This window comes from Bufo gargarizans, chromosome 1 (genome assembly GCF_014858855.1).
Source record: "Bufo gargarizans isolate SCDJY-AF-19 chromosome 1, ASM1485885v1, whole genome shotgun sequence".
In the NCBI taxonomy this organism is placed as follows: Eukaryota; Metazoa; Chordata; class Amphibia; order Anura; family Bufonidae; genus Bufo; species Bufo gargarizans.
Genome location: NC_058080.1, coordinates 506,440,519 through 506,458,143, shown reverse-complemented (window position 1 = coordinate 506,458,143; position 17,625 = coordinate 506,440,519). Strand labels below are relative to the sequence as shown.

At 42.9% G+C, this 17,625-nt stretch overlaps 1 protein-coding gene across 3 annotated transcripts in view; it reads left to right on the top strand.

Annotated features, from left to right (window-relative positions):
• The first annotated feature begins 555 nt into the window (after window positions 1–555).
• The window catches only part of MORC2 (MORC family CW-type zinc finger 2), a 107,737-nt gene continuing 90,667 nt past the window's right edge, over window positions 556–17,625 (top strand). Inside the window, exons 1-2 of one of the 3 annotated variants that reach the window (XM_044275231.1) lie at window positions 556–3,427; window positions 3,854–4,120. In XM_044275231.1, coding sequence (XP_044131166.1) covers window positions 4,053–4,120 — 68 coding nt within the window. In that variant the 5' untranslated portion in view covers window positions 556–3,427; window positions 3,854–4,052. Of the gene's footprint in view, window positions 3,428–3,545; window positions 3,668–3,853; window positions 4,121–17,625 lie in introns of those variants that run through there. The other 2 variants (XM_044275239.1, XM_044275247.1) reach the window with 2 other exon arrangements.

The window sequence follows — 17,625 nt, the reverse complement described above, 5'->3', positions numbered from 1 at the left end:
AAGATTCCAGGACACTGTTTTTCAAATGACTTGATTTGTAAACCGAGAATTGTGCGTTGGGAGAAATACACATTCGGTCCTCCATTATTGCAGCACTGCAACAATGTGGATGATCAGCTATCTAGATTATGTAGAGAAGGCAATCATCTTTTCAGTGTGCATGCGACAAAGCAAAAACATCTCAGTGTGCAAGTGGGACTGTTTTAAAAGCTACTGTAAATTTTAAGCTAACATCAAGCAGTAAGTGTATATATACATATTTTTTATTTTAAGAAGTTTTCTGGGTGAATTGTGCTTCTTAATCAGCTCAGTTTTCTTGCATATATTGTTTAGTTGGGGAGTTTTTATCTTTGCTTTTGAAGTAACATTTGAATAAATGTTATACCCCAGTTCCTAGTGGGTAGTCCATGCCATTTGGACCAACAGCTTTGAGATATTGACTGTACATGCTTGTGGGAGTTTTCTTTTGTTTTTACCTACCACTAGCATACTCAACTGTGAATGAAACATTTCTAATAAAAGTACATGAAGAAATTGCTATACAGAATTAAAAGGTGGCAATCTACTTTGATCTTATTGGAGATATTTTATTTAAAAATATATATATAGCTTTCAAAACATGAATTGTGATGTAAGTAATGATTACTTTTTATGGTACTAGTTTACAAGTTAGTGATTGCAAATAACTTTGCAACTTTTGATAATGCAAAAACTGCAAAATAGTAAGGAAGCATTTTGTGTAATGACCAATTTTATTCCTACATTGAAGTCAGTGCTTTCATCTATGAAATTCAACTGAACATCTTTCACTTTTTCTATTACTTATGCATGTTATATCTTGTGATTTATCCAGTTTTAAGCAAGGCTCCCAAAACTAATATTATGAATACAGACAACCTCAAAATGGCTGGATTAAATTTACATTTGAATACAATTTAAATCAGCTGGCAATTTATCAACAGTCCTCCAGTAATAACGGTGAACATTAGTGAAACAGCAATTTTATCCCTTCCAAAATATCTAGTAGATCTTGTCTATGTGTACTGGGATTGGTTTTGTGAAAAGCTGGTTTCAGGAGGTTAACTACTGTATGTCATCATTTGTCAGACGATTTACTATTCAAGTCGTGCATCTTGGTTCAGCCATAAAAATATTAGCGGCCACAAGGATATGGAGCATCAAGTCACGTGCTAGATTTCTGGTAACAGTATAGCACTCAATCCTCTTCCAAGCATCTTCATTAGGATACCATATTTTTGGTCAGTCTATCTTCACTCTGGATATTTTCATCAGTTTTGATTTCTGTTGTTGTAGAACAATTATTCAGTAAACTTCTATCATCAAGTAAGGGTCAAGGAGATCAAATGCGGTAAATAAGATAAATGTATGTATCTACAGTGGGCCCTGAAGATACAATGGCCTCAGGATACAATATTTTAAACATACCATGGTCTTTTCTGGTCCAAACTAAGTTAAAACTAGACTTAACATACAAAGCCTCAGACTCAAATCCAACCAATCAACCTTTTCTCTGATAAAACTGGTGTCTAGTAGCTCCTCCTTACAGTGCAGTACTACATGCCCTGTACTGCTCTCTGTGCAACGATAACCTGCTCCTTTAGCCAACAGGTGAGGATGGCACAATTTTTGGGTAACCAATTACCAGTTTTCCAGTAAGTTCTTGACTCAAGCTAGTCGTTTCAAAATACAATGGTCATCCAGAAACCAAATAATATAATTCATATTCTAACTTGAGGGACCACTATACATATATGAAAGCTTGTGATAACTAATCATTTCAGGCTTCGGTGCTAGGAAGCCCTATTTAGACTTAAATGCCATGAACCGGCCAAGCATATTTAGTGCTAACAGAAAGCATCCATTATCCGTAAGAATTGGGAAAATCATCCATCATTTTCTTCGCTATTAAATCGGTTGTGTAACGAAGCATATTCTACATTTTTCAAACCAGCACCTCGATCTGAATACTTTTGGAATTGCATAATTAAAATTTTAGTATAGCCACTTAGCTATTCAATAAAATATATCTGAATAGCGCCACCTGCTGTTTGTCCGTCTTGCTGAGCTGGCCCAACGGGCTCAGTTTAAATCTTCAACTGCCACCAGCCATATGCTCTGTTAGAAGCTGTGGCAGTTACAGGGAGAGAGCTGCAGCAGTTAGGACACACACCCTGAGCTGCCAGACTGAAGCTCAGGCAGCAAAAGTGAAGATCTCTGGATCCAGGTGAGGTACAGGGCTGGTTCTTGCTTTATTAGAAAGGTATAGTCGTGTACTATATAACTGTCCGATTTTCTTTTTTTTTCCCCCAATCAATCATGGCATAACCTCTTTAAGCCTTAGTTTTGAGAGCGCTTCTAAAAGCCATAAAACCGATGTCTGCGGCGAACATTTAGGCGATGCCATCCTGGAAAACCCAGACACCATGTTCACCTTCTCCCATAGCGGGGCATATTTCATGATCTGGAGACTTTTCTGGCATCTCAGCCTGGGAATCACTGCTGTAAAATGCACTGTTCCTGGATGCTGGGGCTCACTGCTAGTAAAACAGGTTTCCATTTCTTTCTCTTCACAAAGTGTACTTTAGGCAATTGAAACGCTGCAGCTAAACACTATATATTCACATCGAGTTAACAAAGAGCGTACATCAATTCTGAAAAATACAATATTAAATTCAAGCCATAAAACTGGACTAACCCTGCTCGCCTCCACGACACAAAACCTCCACTCATTCCTGAGTTACTGAAAAGCATTGGACAGACACTGCCTTTCCTGTCAGAGGCGTCCTCCCGCCTAACTTCACAGATACTAACCCCTCCTCCCGCTCCTGCAGCGTCGGCCATGTTTCCCCTATAGACACACGGCATGAAGCGATACCAGACACGTAGCAGGAAAGCACAGAGCCGCTAGTTCAATCACCTCACGGAAAACACGCCTATAAAAGCCATGTTTCCCCTATAGACACACGGCATGAAGCGATACCAGACACGTAGCAGTCATCTCGCCTACAGGAAAGCACAGAGCCGCTAGTTCAATCACCTCACGGAAAACACGCCTATACAAGCCTACACAGACGCCGGGTCTATAACGTGAACACTGCCTCCCCTCGCCCGGTACATCCCGCCGGAGAACGAGCCGTGAGCCAGCAGCTCGCCAACAACCGCCCTGCACAGCGCGCACTCTACACTCCCCCTCCCCCAATTACGGGGTCTCCTGACTGTGACGTGCCCCGCTGGGCGTGGTCTAGTCCCGGTGACGCAGCTCCTGGCTCGGTCGTCCTCTTTTCTTCACATTCCTTTAAGAGACGTTGTGTGGAGACGGTGAAGCGTTTCTGGAAGGTTCACGGATGCCCAACGTGAAAGAACGTTGCCCCTAAAGCCAAGAGGCAGGTTTTGACCGGAGACGGCTGTAGGTCTTTGTCTTCTTCCGCGTTTACGTCAGCCCAGTACAGACGCTTCCCTTCTTCTAACGGGAGCGCGCTCGCGAGCATTTGGGCGGCAACTGCCGAACTTTGCGCACTGCGGAAGGGGCGGGCATTCTCGCCGGAAACCGAGCTGTGAGAGCGTGAGTGTAATAGGGTTTATGGAGAAGGGCGCAGCGTAGAGTTTAGTTGGACGCTCGGTTTTAGGAGCACCTGTGAGGTGGAAGGTGGGTGTGCTTTATTTTTTCATTTCATCCCGAAACGTTCATCAGGGCTGAGAGCATATCACTGATGAAAGGGCAGGGTTTGGACATTTACAGTGATGGAAGGGCTTTCTGCCAGTTTGCAAATGTCAAGTAGATATAAGTGATGGAATATTATTGGTAACTTTGACCAATTCTGTTTATTTGCAGATACCAAGGACCTGGTGTAAAACATAGATCTGCCACTATGGGTCTCGACTATGGCGAGATCCACCACCAGTAACTGTTGACCCTTAGAAGAGCTTTCAGAAAACCGTACGATTGCAGCGAGGTCCATTTATGTGATTTGAAAGACCAGCCATTGACGCGTTTTTATATTTAGGCGACTTTGTTGCGGAGAGCTGAAGTCATGGCCTTTACGAACTATAGTAGTCTAAACCGTGCTCAGTTGACTTTTGAATATCTACACACTAACTCGTGAGTATTTCTCATGCCGAGAACTGTCTGCTTTCTTATTGACCTCTGCATGCATCAGAAATCAGTTTGGTTTGCTGGTGTTCAGGTCTTTCCATGTGATATTCCAAATATTGTGTATATATTTTCAATGGAAAAATTGTATAATCCACTGCTAGGCTCGTCCGATAGTGATGTGCCTGCTATGGGCATTTCCTCCTACATCTTATGTTGGGAAAGAGTAGTTACACCTTCATATGTGTTAGTTGATTGGCCTCACGGAAAGGAAAAACGGTAAGTTTGGTCAGCTTAAAGGGAACCTGTCACCGGGATTTTGTGTATAGAGCTGAGGACATGGGTTTCTAGATGGCCGCTAGCACATCTACAATACCCAGTCCCCATAGCTCTGTTGTGTGCTTTTATTGTGTAAAAAAAATGATTTGATACATATGCAAATTAACCTGAGATGAGTCAGAGCTTGAAAATATGACTCTTCTCTGGTCACACAAGTAAGACTCTTTTATGCTAATTTGCATATGTATCAAATGGTCTTTTTTACACAATAAAAGCACACAGAGCTATGGGAACTGGATATTGCAAATGTGCTAGTGGCCATCTAGCAACCCGTGTCCTCAGCTCTATACACAAAATCCAGGTGACACGTTCCCTTTAAATCTAATGTGTATGGGCACCTTTATGGAAGTTTTTGGGTCACTTGCTAATCAGTCCCATACAGCCCAAAACCTCTGAATGAATTAGCCTTAAAAGATTATTGGCCAGATTTGTCATAGACCGTGCTCTGCTGGATGCTGCACCTATATTGGTGCCTACACCAGTCCCTGGTTGGAGTAGATTTCAGTGTTCTTTTACGCCAGAAACTGGCGTAAAAGATGTTAAATATGGCAGGGCCAACAGTTCCTCCTTTGCCAAGCTCCCTTTTAGGGAAATTGGTGAGACCGGTGGAAAAAGTCGCAAATGTGCAGTTTGCTACTTTTTCACGCCACAAAAATGGCATAAATCTCCCCCTGTGATAGAAAAAGGAAAACCTGGATCCCCTTGGCTGGTCAGGAGTGTAAAGACAACTTGTTTGATAGTATTTCTAGCTGCATATATTTCTGTATTTAAATTTAAGAATTCTCCGGGCCCGGAGAATTTTGCCAGGCTGTTCTCTTCTAAAACGACCTGCCAGAATTTAAGCCAGAGATGTTAAAATAGCCATAGTTAGCTCTCCAACCTATTTCCCCAACCCGAGCATGTATATGTTGTCAATAGGGTGAAAGTTGTGGCTAGACATCTCTGGCAGTGCCTTATATTCCTTACGAACAAATGATTGAGCAAGTCAGGATCTAACCAGGAGACCACTACAGCTATCACATAGAGGGAGGGGCTGTGAAACAGCTGAGAGTAGAGGGTTTTCTTCACAGTGAAGCACCTCCTACAGGGTTCTTGCAGGCGTTGTGCCCAGCAGAATAAAAGTTAATATTCTCACTACTCCTGATGCGAAAGTTCACAGAAGGTATGTTTGTCTTGCTGTTCCCAGCCCTCTGTTGTCAGCAGTTTTTCACTGCTGGGCAAGGACTTTATGTAATAGCACAGTCTGAGAAAAGTGGTGGGGAGGATGATGACTTTAATGAGGATTGTATGTTAGACAGTGCCTGAGAACCAGATCAAAATGATGAGGAGGGGAGCGTAGTTATGTCAATAAAGAGCAAAGGCAACGTATGGACAAAACAATGCCAATGTAAATTTTGCTTCTGGTCAGCTCAGGAACAGCTGATGCTATTTGGCTAAAAATGTGTCAGATATTAGGCAAACTAAGTTGCTAGTGGCTCTGTGAATGTATCTCCTGTATGGGAATGTTTCTCCAAAGTGCCTGCAGACAAAACCAAGGCACTGTGTAAGCTGTACAAGCTGAAAATTAGCCATGGGCGTTCTAGCACAAATGTCAGAACTATAGTTGTCATACAGCTCACGAGGCATCATCGCCTGCTTTCTTTCAGTCAGGTCACATCCATGAGCAGTATAGTTTTGTAATTGTTGTCATCAGCATCATCACCTACTGCTTCTCCGTCTCAGACTACTTGTCCTCCACTCCATCAACCGTCCTCCATAATGGAATTTGTGGGCAAGAAACAATGCACTCAGTAATCAGTTTCTATGCAGACAGAACTGCAAGTTCCACCTGGCCAAGTTGCTGGGGATGCAGTTAACAGAGGTACTCGCATGGATCCAGAGATCTCCCCATTCATTCATTCATTGCTCTGCTAGATTTATATGGCTCAAGCGGTGTGTCTGTTCTGCTGCAGCTCCTGGGGATGTCCATTCTGCTGGAGCTTTCTCCCTATCACAGCTCAGGAGGCAGTTGAAGGATAAAACTGAGCATTCTGGGACTTCTCAGTTAGCTGGACAAAGAAATAAGAAAAATAACAAAAAGCATGAGGCGCTATAAAGATACATTTTATTAAATAACTCTGAGGCTATACAAAATTTACCTGCAGTTACTGAAGTATTCAGAAGTATTCAGATCCAGGTGCTGGTGTGGCAGTGGCCATGTTGCACCACAGCAATGAAGTTATGTGTTATTGGCACCTCCACATATATGCCGCTCTGGTATTAACACAAGTTGCTTATCAAACTCCTCAATGGAAACCCTCCTATCCGCAACAGAAACAGAGCATTGCTTCCACTCCACCTTCCTCCTTCCATACACTACTCACAAAAAGTTAGGGATATTTGGCTTTTGGGTGAAATTTATAGAAGCACGCAGTGGTGATTTCCTCATCTGAACCAATTTATTAAAACAAAAGCCAACAACAGTGGTGGGTATACCCCCACAGAAAATGTCAATGTCTCAATAACTTGTCATTTGGTTGTCACAGTGCAGTTCATTGTGACAGTTTTCCGTGTAGGCTGGCTGCATGCTCCCTTGCGTACTGGTGCAGGCCGTAAACTGTGCAGGCTGGTTGCTTGGGGCTGCGTGCTGGCTGCGGTGTCTTGAACTTGCCCGTGTCTGTTGTGTCTCGGGATGCTTGCTGTTCCCGTGATGCTTCCCTGATTGTGGTGTCACAGGTTGGTTGTGTTCTGGCGTACTGGCTGCGGTGGTCTCCATGTATGCTTGTTGCGGGGGCAGCAGCCTGTGTGTCTTTTGTTCTGTTCTCTGGTTTTGTTGGGGTTAACTCCCCTTGCCTGTGCCTGGGTGGGGCTTTCCCGGTGCCCTCGTTATCCAGCCTTATCCTGCTGGTGGCTGTGGGGTTCTGGTAGTTTTTGTTCGGTTGGTTCAGTCTTGTCTGTGCCTGGCTAGGTGAAGCACCTCGCTTCTGTCCTGGGGTTTCAGTTAACCTTCTGCGTGGTGTCACCTGGTTTTGCATTGTTAGTCTCTGTTCGTCTATACCTGCTCTGTTTTGGTGTTTTGTCATGTCCTGTTCTGCTCTGTACCTGCCCTGTAGTATGTCATGTTTTGTTCCTGTTCTGTTCCTTGTTCGCCTAGCAGTGCGTAACTGCATCCGATAGACTGGCAGTGCTTAACTGCTTCCGTTTGTTATCTGTTCTGTGTCCTGCCTTCGTGAGAGGGTCCCTGGCTTTCCCAGAGGGGGAATCTCTGGCCTGTTCTGTGCCTTGTTTCCCTGATCTGTGTTTCTCTCTTTTTGTGCCGTTGTTCCTGGTTTTGTCTCTGTCTGCCTATCTACATTTCCTGCTGTTACCTATACCTTATTTAGGTACCTCCTGGTCTTCCTGGCTGCCACTGACTCAGGGATTGCTCTGGAGTAGCCCCTGGCAACTACTTTACTGGCTCAAGTCTATCCTCACCATCTGAGGCTCTAGTGAATACCAGGGAGTTGCTTAGTTATGTTCCTCCAGAGTATTGCCAGTCAATGGCACAGTGGGTCCAGACCCGCTGTTTTGTGTAGTGCGCCTGTGCGTACGTCTGTAGGTCCTGCTGCAGCTCTTGCTATTTGTTGCTGCTGGTCTGTGTTGCCGTGTCCTGTTTCCCTGACGTCCCGGAGGTCTGCCTTGGGTCTCCAGCACATGACTGTGGCCTTGAGCATCAATTACAGCTTGCCAACGACGCTTCATGCCTTTTCACAAGTTGACTTGTCTGCTGAGGCATGGCATCCCACTCTTCTTGAAGGGCAGCTCTCAGGTCATTGAGGTTCTGGGGTACAGAGTTACGAGCCTCTACACGGCAACTGAGCTGATCCCATAGTTTTATAATAGGATTCAGGTCTGGAGAATTGGAGGTACCCCAGTCTCCAGCAGCTGATTTAATGAGACAGGGGGCACACCAAATAGTTCAGGGAGTGCAAGGGGTGGTGCAACTGCGTGTAACACATAACCTGACCCAAGAGAGAGTCAAAAAGAGCCACCCCATAAATGCACATCCAACAATAAGAGAATATTAAAAATATATATAAAGTTTATTAGACACAACAACAGACACGCATAAAAAAATTGTATACAATATAGAACAAAGTGCGGTATGCAATAAGATAAATGTAACCGACACACACAGGTCCACTGGGTTACCACAAATAAATGTACGCGTTATCAACCAGCATATACAGCAATACAATGAATCCCATAAAGCAAATGGGCCACAATGGCAATCCCAGACAAGCTGGTGAGCAGTGAGGACGATATTAGAAAACCGGAAGTGGAAGGCACGTGACCGGAAGTCAGGTGCCGCAATGGAACGCATAGTGCGCTCCACAGTAAATCACACGTGCCTTCCACTTCCTGTTTTCTAATATCGTCCTCACTGCTCACCAGCTTGTCTGGGATTGCCATTGTGGCCCTATATAATTGCATTACCATATATCTATTCATTAGAGTTTTGCCCCCCGCCTCCTATCTTGCCAGAAGGCTGTGATTTGGCTGGTGGAACGCATATGCGTTCCACCCGCCGATCATGTGACTCCCACACTTTGGGGTTTGGCTCTTGATATTTGACCTTATGTCGGTCTGTCCTTATCCTCATCTCTAGTGGTCTTACCTTACATTTGCTTTATGGGATTCATTGTATTGCTGTATATGCTGGTTGATAACGCATACATTTATTTGTGGTAACCCAGTGGACCTGTGTGTGTCGGTTACATTTATCTTATTGCATACCGCACTTTGTTCTATATTGTATACAATTTTTTAATGCGTGTCTGTTGTTGTGTCTAATAAACTTTATATATATTTTTAATATTCTCTTATTGTTGGATGTGCATTTATGGGGTGGCTCTTTTTGACTCTCTCTTGGGTCAGGTTATGTGTTACATGCTGTCTCCAGCAGCTGTTCCCTAATGATATGACCTCCATGAGCTGGTGCATTGTTTTCCATGAAGATGAAACTAGGCCTGTGTTATTCATGCAAAGGAACAATGACTGGATTCATGATGTTATTCAAGTAGTATGGATTAGTCACTGTATTATTCACAAAGTCTAGGGCAGTTCTGTATTGACTAGACAAACCTGCCCACACTAACGCCACCACCACCAAAGACAAACAGTGGTTGATGCACAGAGCTTTTCTTGATGTCTCCAACATTGTTGGCGGCCATCATTTCTACTCAGCGTGAATCGACATTCATCTGTGAACATCACTGAGGCCCACCGGTCCCTCTTCCAGCATAGATGCTCCCTGGCCCATGCAAGGTGATGACTCCTGTGCCTGGCGGTATGGTCAGGTACCCTTGCAGGTCATCTTCACGTAGACCATGCTGATGTAAACAGTTTCAAATGGTCTGATGTGATACTTTGGTGCCTCTCGTCTCCCTTAAATGTGCCTGGAGTTATGTGGCATTCATCATCCGGTTCCGCAGAGCAGTTATCAGTGTGGGATGTGGCCAAAGGACATCCACTTCTATGCGTTCCTGTGGCTCTTCCAGTCTCCCTGGGTCTGTGTTGCAACCTGCTGATGACACTCTGCGACACTCTCAGTGGCCACTTCCGTCTGAGAACATCCTGCTTGAAGCCTCTCAATTGCAAGGTACGGTTGATCAGTTGTTCGTTGTTGTTTTTGGTCTCATGATGTCAAAATGTGAACAGCGTGATGAGGAGGACTGTTTTAATACCAATTCTAATTTAACCAGGAACTTTATTGGGCAATTCATGGATTAAACACCTGTTGTGAATGTTGCCGTTAAGCTCCTTGTTAGAGAACAGTAAGTCTTGCAAAAAGTACTGAAACATTGAACAGTTGGACATCTGCATTCAAAAGTGAGATTGCATTTTAGGTTCATCCTAAAATTTCACCTGCAAGTTAAATATCCCAAACTTTTTGTGAGTAGTGTATGTATAAACTGAAGCGTTGCCATGTTGTCTTACAATTGATGTGCCTGGGCAAGAGAAGCTGCACAGCAAATCAGTTGCTAATGTGCACCAAGGAGCAGTTTTTTCCATTGGGTCACCTGATCAGTTTATTTTGGTGCAGTGCTTCTTGAAAATATATTCTATACATAAGATGCTGGCTATGTCCAGGAGATGGTATGTAGATTTCAGACATCCTCATGTGCTTTAGGGGATTTATAGCAACAGAACGGTCAGCCTTTGTCCCTCCTTGATCTGTATGTTGAAACTCTCTGGTATTCCACCTTGCATATGCTGGACCATCTGTAAAAAGCAGTGTAAAGCAGTCAGTTATTATACCATGCAGCAGACTACCAAAGCAGATAGCATGTGCTATTTTTCAGCTCAGGCAGTGGAAACTCATCAGGGATGTATGTCATACTAAGTGACTACCAACCAAACGTTCTAGCAGACAACTAGTATTTAAATGACAGGATTATTGTGTAAAATGTAGGATTTTTTTCGATCGTATAATCGTTGATACGCCTGCCTACATGGGGCTCTCTCTCGTCAACAATGCACTCAATGCACATTTACATAAAGCAAATCACTAACGACAAATTATGATCGCTCAATCATTAGAAACATTTACATGCAATCTTTCATTGCTTGCGTTTGAATCCTAATGATTATCTGCCCCTTTGAAGAAGCCCTTTGTGAGTAGGAACATCAGTGGGATCAATGATGTCATCCCCCTGATATTTGAATTAGACCACACACGCTATAGCTCCAAAAGATGAAGAAGAACAGCATCCACATCTTGCTTTCCGCTCTGTCTGTTAAGGACCAAGACAAAGTCGCATGGAGGAGGAAGTGGAGAAGTTGCTTCAAGAAGACCTGGAGTTTTCCCAAGGATAGCTAGGGGCCAAGGCTGACACTTGTTATGGCAGACATGATGATGGCAACATTGACCATGACCATCCATTGCACTGCAGGACAGAACCTTAAACAACTAGGTCCTTGGGCATGCTGGCGAGCATGGCAAGCTGTATGTTTTGTTCCTTATGTGCTGACGAGCATATCGTTCGCATCAAGCACAGTGATGACTATTGGCTAGCCAAGCTTTTAGACTCTCTGTATAAAAGCAGAATGGGGAATGTTTTCTTGATACTTAAAAGGATCCAAAACTTATTACCAGGATACTCTGTACTCAGCTGCAGCTTTCACCAAAGAAATGTCGGCTGCTCGTGTGTCTGACCAGGAGTCCTCTATCTGCCCACCGCTGAGTCGCTGCCCTCTCGTCATCGCTACCACTGCAACAATTATCAGATGCTGCAGTAGTGAATACAGTTTGTTGAACATGATTAAACAGTTTATTCAAGGGTCACACTAACCTGGCAAACATCAGCAAAGTGATAGAAATCGCTTGAACAACCAGGTTTACTCATATCTGAACTGTTCTCTTTTTTTTGTCAAATACCTTGTTATCTAATCAGTAAACTTGTCTTTTCCAGCCTTTAGTGTACTGTCAGAGAGAGAGATTCAGTGCAGCAGGTGGTGTCATCACACCGAAGTGGGCAAAATTGCCCAAGTTTAGAAATATTACATTTGTAAAAAATGGATCTGTGAGGATTTTCAGCATCTCTGACTGATGCTAATAAATAGATATGCCATGGCTGACAGTGTCTATTTATCACAAGCCCAATGATGCTACTGCTGATTTCTGTATGTCCATCATGTTCCATACTGTACTGCTGCTGGAGCGACTACCCCTGCTACTGCGCCTTCACAGCTACACATCTCATGCCTTGTCTGTCAGGTCCCTTACTGTACTGCTGGTGCCTCGATTACTTTATACCTTACACAACTGTACATCTCTTGCCTTGTCTGAAAAGGTCCATACTGTGCTGCTTTGGCTACCGCTATTACTACCCCCTACAGAACCAAACACTTGTTTAGAGCAAACTATTGCTTCTTCCAATTACTACTGTGTGTGTGTGTATAAACAATAGCAGACATCTTCCCCTAAAAGGTCATCTGTAATTGTGACATAATAAATAAATGCCCGCCCAAATATTTATTTTTACTACGTCACTTTATGGTGTATTTACCCGACAAAATCTGTGCCTTTACCCTGCTCACGCCACTTTTCCGAAGTGGCGGAAAAGGGGGGCGTGACGTGGTTAGAATGGGGGATGGGCCAGCCACTCTCATTCATCATTTCCCACACCAATTTATGGCTTGGAAAATGACTTTAAACTATGCCAGCAAGGGAGCTGGCATAGTTTAAAGCATGGCTGGTGGCAGCAAGACCCGAAGTTATGTAGAGGCCTGTGCCTCTACATAACTTTGGCGCATCGGGCTCCAGCGCAGAGAGACCGGAATGAAAATTGACGGTCTTAATAAATGTCCCCCTTGGTCCATAAAAGGTCTTTAAAATTGTGTAAAAACAACCTCAAATGAATTTTTAAAAATTTAACCAGTTCCACAATTTCATTTTTCGAATGATTGTATTATTCAACAAAAATGTATCCAAAATGGAAAAGCCATGTATGAAAAACTAATTACACTCCGTGAATCTATAGCTTGTAGAACCACCTTTTGCAGAAATAACTGCAACTTTATCAATGTCTAACATTGTTCTGAAGCAATTATGTCCCACTTTTCTTTACAACATTGCTTTAGCTCATTGAGGTTTATAGGCATTTGTTTATGCACAGTTCTATAAGGGTACAGCTACATGGTTATACTGGTTTTGCGAAGCCGTCGCAGCCAATGCTGCTGGAATTCTGTCACTAGCGACTTCCCTATCCAACTATTTTCATATACATATAACTGAGGTTCACCTGATTAATATACTGTTTTTCTTTCTTGCGTAGATCCAAGTCTCTGTTCCCGACTTCTGACTTTTTTTTCTTAATATGCATAATAGGCCTGTGGTACAATAAGGGCGTTCCTGTTGCTCTTGTTTCACCCAAGCTCTGCTCTTTCTGTGGCCAGCCCCTTGGGAATGGAACCTCGAATCAACTAAAGAAAAATATATTTTTAATCAGGTGAACCACAGCTATGTGGCTTTGCAAACAGTTGGATAGGAAAATCGCTGGTGACAGAATCCCTTTAAGGTCTCACCACAGCATTCCAATTGGGTTGAGGTCGGATTTTTGACTGGGCCTTTGCAACACCTTGATTCTTTTATTTTTCAGCCATTCTATTGTAGATTTGCTGCTGTGCTTGGGATCATTGTCCTGTTGCATGACCCAGTTTCGGCCAAGCTTTAGCTGTTGGATAGTTGGCCTCAAATTTGACCCTTAAACACTTTAGTATACAGATGAGTTTGTGGTCAACGCAATAACTGCAAGGTGCCCAGGTCCAGTGGCTGCAAAACAATCACACATCATCACCCTCTACCACCATGCTTAACAGTTCGTATGAGGTGTTTGCTGATACTCTATTTGGTTTCAACAAACGTGGCTGTGTATATTATGGCTAGACATCTCAACATTGGTCTGCCCAACGTACATTGTTCCAGAAGTCTTGGAGTTTGTTCACATGCAACTTTGCAAACTGAAGCAGTGCTACCATGTTCTTCTTAAAAAGAAAAGGCTTTCTCCTGGCAACCATTCCAGACAAGCCATACTTGTTCACTTTTCTGATTGTGCTGTCATATACTTGAACCTTTAGCATGCCAACTGAGGCCTGTAGAGTTTTAAGGTGGCCATACACATTCATGATTGTTTGGCCGACAGCTATCTCTCATGACTCCTTCCCGTCTTCCCCATACACCTACATGTTTGATTTGGCCACCTTCCAGGAGAACAAAAAGATTGGTGAAAATATAAATTTCACCCAATTGTCATCTCCCTCGATACACACATTAGAATGTTAACTTGTGAATAATCGTTCTTACTGTAGAATGATGAACTTCAAATTGTTTAGAAATGGCCTTATAATCCTCCCTAGATTAATGGCAGCAACAAATGCTTCTCTAAGATCATTACTCATGTTTTTTCTCCTTAGGCATTGTATCAACACACATGCCTGAATGCTCCAGACCCGCAAACTGCCAAAGCGTCCTCTATTTATAGAGGTGGTCACACTTGCTGATGTGCAGTTGTTTACCTGAGGTTGTATTCACCTAATTTTAAGACCTGGTGTTTTTGTTTTTTATTATGCCCTTATGTAAAACTATACAATTGAAAGAAGTTGCACTTTATTTTATTATTGTATACTCCACATTACCAATGGGTGTATAGCTGTATTAATTACATGTATATGGGTAAGGCAACACAGAGCAGTGGTTCTTTTACTATCAAAAACCACAAAGACATAAACAAGCATTTGAAACCGCATTATGCTATTCATTTCAGCCAAACATCAACTGCTAAGGACAGCCTTACCTACCTGTTGTCACTTGCAACTTAACCCCTTAGTGACCACCCATACGCCTTCCAGTAAAAAAAAAAAAAAAATGCATTTTTTTTTTCCCATTGAAAATACATGCAATGAAAAAATAAATGCAAAATAAAAATCTCCCTCGTATGTTTGGTATCGCCACGTCCGTAACGACCCATACTACAAAAATATCATGTAAATTATTCCCCACTGTGTACGTTGTAAAAAGAAAAAATACAGAATTGATCATTTATACTTAGTTGCCACAGAAAAAACTTATTAGCAAGCAATCAAAAAGCGTAATTTACTCCAAAACGATACCAATGAAAATCACGGTCTCTTCTGTGACAGGGGTCAGAAGATCTAGGAGACTGGCTGCACGTGATGTGATCTGACAGCCTCTCTGGTTTCAATCTTCTGTGTTGTTACTGGGTTTGACTACACCTCTTGTCTCAGGTGTAGCTTTAGTGGTAATTCCTACTCCTCTATTTAGTCTGACCTCACCCATCAGGCAATGCGCTTTATAGCTCCTTTTGGTTGCGAAGAGCTGGTGTCTGGTTCTCCTCTGAGTTCCTACTCGTCTGAATATTTTGGAGTTAAGTGTCTTTTCCTTATTTCTTGCTCCTGCGGTTTTCCAAAATTTTGTTAATGATATCTTTCCTCATCTGGTGGGGAAAGTTGTTGTGTATCTGGATGACCTACTAATTTATTCTCCAGACATGGAGACTCATCAGAACATGTAAGACAGGTGTTACAGATCCTAAGAGAGAATAAATTGTATGCTAAGTTGGAGAAGTGTGTATTTGCAGTTTAGGAAGTGCAATTCCTGGGTTACTTACTCTCATCTTGAGGTTTTCGTATGGATCCAGAGAAGGTCCGTGCTGTGTTGGACTGGGATCAACCCGAAAATCTGAAAGCGCTTATTCGGTTTTTGGGGTTCACCAACTACTACCGTAAATTCATTTTTAACTACTCGACTGTGGATAAACCTTTAGCGGACATCACATCGGATGTCTGTTTGGTCTAATGAGGCATTACAAGCCTTTTCACTGGTGAAGGAATGTTTTGCTTCTGCTCCTATACTGGTGTAACCGGATGTGACACAGCCATTCATTGTGGAAGGTGACGCATCCGAGGTAGGGGTAAGAGCAGTCTTGTCGCATGGTCCTTCACCTAGTAAATGGCACCCATGTGCATTCGTCTCTAAGAAACTCTCGGCTGCAGAAAGGAATTATGACGTGGGTAATAGAGATTGTTGGCCATTAAGTCGGCTTTTGAGGAATGGCGTCATTGGTTGGAAGGAGCAATTCATCCTAATACTGCGCTTACTGATCACAAAAATCTGGCTTACTTGGAGTCGGCTAAGTGACTGAACCCAAGGCAGGCCAGATAGTAGTTGTTTTTTTACCAGATTCGATTTCATTGTCACCTATCGCCCTGGCGTTAAGAACGTCAAGACGGATGATTTGTCACATAGCTTTCCTGGGGGAGGGGGGTGATTCGGAAGATCCTGGTCCGATATTGTCTGAAGGGGTAGTAATATCCGCCCTATATCCCGACCTTGAGGCAGAGATGTTGAAGGCCCAGGGAGATGCACCGGATTTTTGCACTCCGGGGAAGTTTTTTTTTTTTTCCTTCTGAGCTATGTCACAAGGTGTGCAAGGAACATCACTTTACAGTTGTCACATGACATCCGGGGAGCAGATCCACTGTCGATCTCATCTCTCGTAGATTCTGGTGACCGGGGTTGCGTAAGTGTGTTGAGGACTATGTGTCAGCTTGTAGTACTTGTGCATGTGCTAAGGTGACACATATTAGGCCTTCCGGATCTTTACATCCGTTGCCTATCCCGTCCCAACCTTGGACTCATTTATCCATGGATTTTATCACAGATTTACCAAACTCTGCAGGAAAAACTGATTCTGGTGGTTGTTGATCGCTTTAGTAAAATGGCGCACTTTATAGCATTGCCAGGTCTACCTAATGCTAAAACTCTGGCACAAGTGTTTGTCGATTAACATTGTGAAATTACATGGTATTCCTAATGGGGGACTCAGTTTGTTTCCAAATTCTGGAAGGCGTTCTGTACTCGTCTGGGGGTACAATTGTCCTTCTCGTCGGCCTTTTATCCTCAGTCAAACGGACAAACTGAATGCACTAACCAGAATCTGGAGACTTTATTTGAGATTTTTTGTCTCAGAGAACCAGGAGGAGTGGTCCTCATTTTTGTCTTTAGCAGAGTTTTCCATAAATAACCATAGACAGGAGTCCACTGATAAGTCAGCATTTTTGTGGCATATGGATGCCACCCGCAATTTGGCACATTTTCTAGTACGGGGACTTCTGGTATACCTGAAAAGGAACAATTTTCATCTATTTGGCAGAAAATGTAAAATAATCTAAACAAAAAATGGGAAACAAGTATAAACATATGGCTGACAAGAGACTTATGAATGGTCCATACCTGAGAGTGGTGATTCTGTGTGGCTGTCCACAAGAAACATTAAGTTGAAGTAATCTAAAAAAATATGGGAAACAAGTATAAACATATGGCTGACAAGAGACTTATGAATGGTCCAGACCTGAGAGTGGTGATTCTGTGTGGCTGTCCACAAGAAACATTAAGTTGAAAGTACCTTCTTGGAAGTTGGGTATAAAATCACTGCCATTATTAACCCGGGCCGGTAGCCTTTCGTCTTGAACTGTCTCAGGCTTTGAAGATTCATAATGTGTTCCATAAGTCATTGTTGAAAAGCAACCCTGCAGTTCTAGGGGGAAAAAACAACCTTTTACATTATATGGGGAACTGAACAGGACATTTACCTGGTGACCTCCATTTCATCTTTTTTACCTGCAGATGCTCC